Source organism: Aulonocara sp. 'chitande type north' Nkhata Bay, linkage group LG3, assembly GCF_057382095.1.
Source record: "Aulonocara sp. 'chitande type north' Nkhata Bay isolate Kocher_YH1m ecotype deep benthic linkage group LG3, A_spYH_male_GT1.1, whole genome shotgun sequence".
Taxonomy (NCBI): Eukaryota; Metazoa; Chordata; class Actinopteri; order Cichliformes; family Cichlidae; genus Aulonocara; species Aulonocara sp. 'chitande type north' Nkhata Bay.
Window position 1 is genome coordinate 566,491 of NC_141346.1, and position 3,694 is coordinate 570,184.

General features: G+C 35.8%; 1 protein-coding gene across 1 annotated transcript; it reads right to left on the bottom strand.

The window, feature by feature from the left end:
• Positions 1-309: 309 nt before the first annotated feature.
• LOC147333360 (C-type mannose receptor 2-like) lies at positions 310-2,893 on the bottom strand. Its single transcript, XM_086287265.1, has 4 exons — positions 2,857-2,893; positions 2,064-2,438; positions 1,555-1,905; positions 310-1,057 (listed from the first exon to the last, which is right to left on the bottom strand). The coding sequence occupies exons 1-4, from the start codon at positions 2,888-2,890 to the stop codon at positions 714-716; spliced, it is 1,104 nt and encodes a 367-aa protein (XP_086143391.1). The 5' UTR covers positions 2,891-2,893; the 3' UTR covers positions 310-713.
• Between the last annotated feature and the right edge of the window lie 801 nt (positions 2,894-3,694).

Here is a 3,694-nt window from a genome sequence, read left to right on the forward strand (position 1 = left end):
CCTTGATGCCAAGAGTTCTCAGGTGCATGAAGCAGTTTTTGAGAAAGTGACATTTTGTCTCATTAGGGTCGAATGGGTGAGAATTTTAAAGGATTTCCTGTATGCACCAAGAACTACTGTAAGGAGTGTCGACTGTGACAGACACAGGTCATCGGTTTACAGCATGTCACTTTAAATAATACATCATTATGAAAAAAAGTAGTTAAGTGGTTTTGTGAAAGTTTACAATATAAATATTCTGGTTCGTCACATTAGCTTTTAATATTTATTAACCATTAAAGACTGGAAATATTATCACAAAGGCCAGTTTATAAGTTCGTAAAGACAAAAAGATTACAAAGATGAAAAAAAAATAAACAACAAACATAAAAACTAAAACAGACTTTTTTATCTATCAACAAAAGTGTAATAATGAAGTAATGCAGCAATAATGAAGAAAGCAATTATGATATCACTGAAACGGAATGTCAAGCAGAACATGAGGAAACCATAATTACCTTAGCGAATATCAAATTTTACCAATATTGTGTCGTTTACAGCTATAGATTTGTTTTTCACTCTTAGTTGAAATTTTGCCATCACCAAAACACCCCAGTGACTCACAGCAGAGAACTACAAAATCCCAATTCACTCCAGAATGAAATCTGTAATAAATGGAGATGAGATAAATCTTACTTTGCCTCGTGTCTAAATTCTAAAATAGTTCTGAAGTCTTATTTAAAACAAACAAAATTATATGTCTCATTGTCTCTCTGACTGACCCACTCATACTGTCCTCCACTCTGCATGCCCACAGCCCTGCCACAATCCTCAGTCTTTCCCTCTCTGCTCCACTTCTCATAACAGACCAGCTTGTCATTGACCCAGAACCACAGATCCAGAGTGCAGGAGTAGCGCAGGCCGAGCCAGACAAAAGGACTCGAGGCATTCTTGGCTCTCACCTCTGCCCATCTCTGTTGGTAAGGGTTAGTGATGGAGACCAGTCCCCTGTGAGACTCTCTGCAGTAATCCAAGGCCTCCTTCCAGGTTTTGTTTTCTTTGATCAGGATCAGTTTATCTGCCATAAAGAAAAAAAACAACACATTCCGTTGAATCTAGTGAGCTGTAAACATGAGAAACTCTCTGCGCTGTTTATTTTGTTCCAATAATAAAAAAATAAAAAATAAAAAAACCTAGAAAAAGCGTGTGTGTTACTCTGCCCTCAGTAGAAAACAGTATAATAATGTTAATGAACTTTGTGCAGACAGGTCGACAACATCCTGAAATATTTATGTTTTTAAACTATTAGGAATCCAAAACAACTTCTCTCCATATTTACAGACAACAGAGACTTTAAAACGTTGGTTGAACATAAAAGTAGCTCAAAGTTATCCCACAGATATTTAAAGTCATCTGACTGTCAACTAAGTGTGTTCATGTTTATGAGATTAATTCAGCAAACATGCAGATGTAGGTGGAGGAAAAATACACAACATGTTCAGTTGGATCTTGTCAGTGATTCCAGTGATCCTCCTTTTAGAGAAACCAGTCAGACACATGTTGATAAAAACTCACCATCATAACAGAAGAAGGGTTTTTCTTTGTCACATTCATCAGAGCTCCATTTTCCTGATCTGTTTAACAGAGTCATAGCACATGTCTTGTTGCTTTGTTCATCATTGAATAACTGCATATCCCAGTATCTGAAAGAGGAATTACTCCCATCTGACCACCTCCAGCTGTCTCTGAACAGACCCATCCACACACTCATGTTACGGCCAATGAACAGAGCCTTCATTTCTTCTCCATCTACCTGATTCAGTCCACTGGCCAAGTCAGTGTGATTATATCTGCAGTAGCTCTGAGCCTGTGTCCAGTTCTTCTTCTCCTCAATCAAATACAATGTTTTATTGTCTTTCTTCTTTTCTGTAAAACAAACAGAAAAACACACAAAGACATCCCTCAATAATTTCTCACCTGAAATTCTGTCTGTCTCTATCTTCTCACTTCACAATTATTTGATTGCATTATATTTTTATATCATGATATTATAATATTATTTAATATTATTCATATCTCCTCACCATCATAGCAGATGAACCACATAGGATGGTGACATGAAACATCTACCAGCTTGTCTCTTTTCCTCCCACAGTTTCCAGGCCCAGGTTCAGTTTCTTGTCTTCCATTCAGATTCCAGCTGCTGTCATTATGAATGTATTCCACTCCTGGCAGAGACCAACGCCACGTCCTGTTTCCACCTGTGTTGTTGTTCAGTCCAATCCAGGCTTCTCCTTGATTCTGTGTGGAGTTATGGAGTCTGCTCATGTCTGTCATGTCAAACACTTTGGCCAGGTCTGTATATTTCTCTCTGCAGTATCTCTGTGCTTCAGACCAGCTCTTGTTTTCTTTAATAAAGTGGTACTCATACAGGCGGCATGTAAAGAGGCAACACTGACCTGAAATACAGAAATATGATAAACATAGTCTGACTGAAGAAATTAAATATTACAGGTTAACATCGTTACTTAAATGAGACTCTGACTGTAGTGAATGGGCAGATGTGAGAAGACTGAGTGAATCTAAGCTAAAGTCTTTTATTTGCCAGTTGCATTCATACAATAGGTCCAGGTACATGGGCAATCTTGTACAGAGCTGAGAATAACAGTCAAATAAATACAAATACAAAGACACACTTACAGATATGGTATATAACAAAGTGCCTACAGAGGTATTATATAGGATTATTGATATTGTTTTCTTAACAGAATAAAATGGGGAAAAAAAACATGTCAAGTAGTTCATTTATATTCATAAATATTCTATATTCATTTTATTTAAATTAAAAAGAGTATATTTGGTAAACAATCCACTTACCCATCAGAATAAGCAGATACAGACTCCACTGCATCTTTGATCTGACAGATTAAAGTGATGTTTTATTACTCAAGGAAACAAAGACTTGAACAAAACTTCTTTTTTTTCACTTTATGTCAGATGAAAGAAAAGATGGATCAATACAAGATAGTAGGACATATGAAGTACATGTGAAAAAGACCAACATACTTAAAGAAAAATAGTGTGAACTATTATGAACCAGAACAGAAACTGTTTTTTAAATAATTCAGCAGCTCATGAACAAACTGATAAAATTAATGATATTACTAATCTTGAAAGCTCTTTTTTATTTAATGCTAGTTCATCTTTTCAGTAAGAGTTGAGGTAACATATTTTTTAGTTTTGTTTTTTTTAGTATCACACCTGACAAGATATTTCAGATATTCTCTACACATCACCTCTGCACCACATACATAAAATATATTACAGGTTTTAAACTTACATGTTATAATTTCTTCTCTATACGGTGTGTTCACGAAGACAGCTCTCAAGTAGATATTGATATACAGTAAAGAGAGCTCTTTTTTGTCAAGGTTAGGATTTGAATATCCAAATACAAGACTGGGACTATTTCCCCTGAATGAATGATCCACTGATGAGAGGGATTTGTATATTCCAGTTATAAAAGGTGTCATTTACTTTATGAGTAAACAGGAAAAAAGGGGAAGAACGCACTGCACTACTAACTGTCCACCAAGCAAGAACGTATAAACATATCGTCCTTATCTGTGTTGCTTAATAACTTCATCCATTATGTTAAACTGGGTGTGAGGCACAGTTAGAACTTGATCTGCTCTAGAAAGTACAGGATATCACT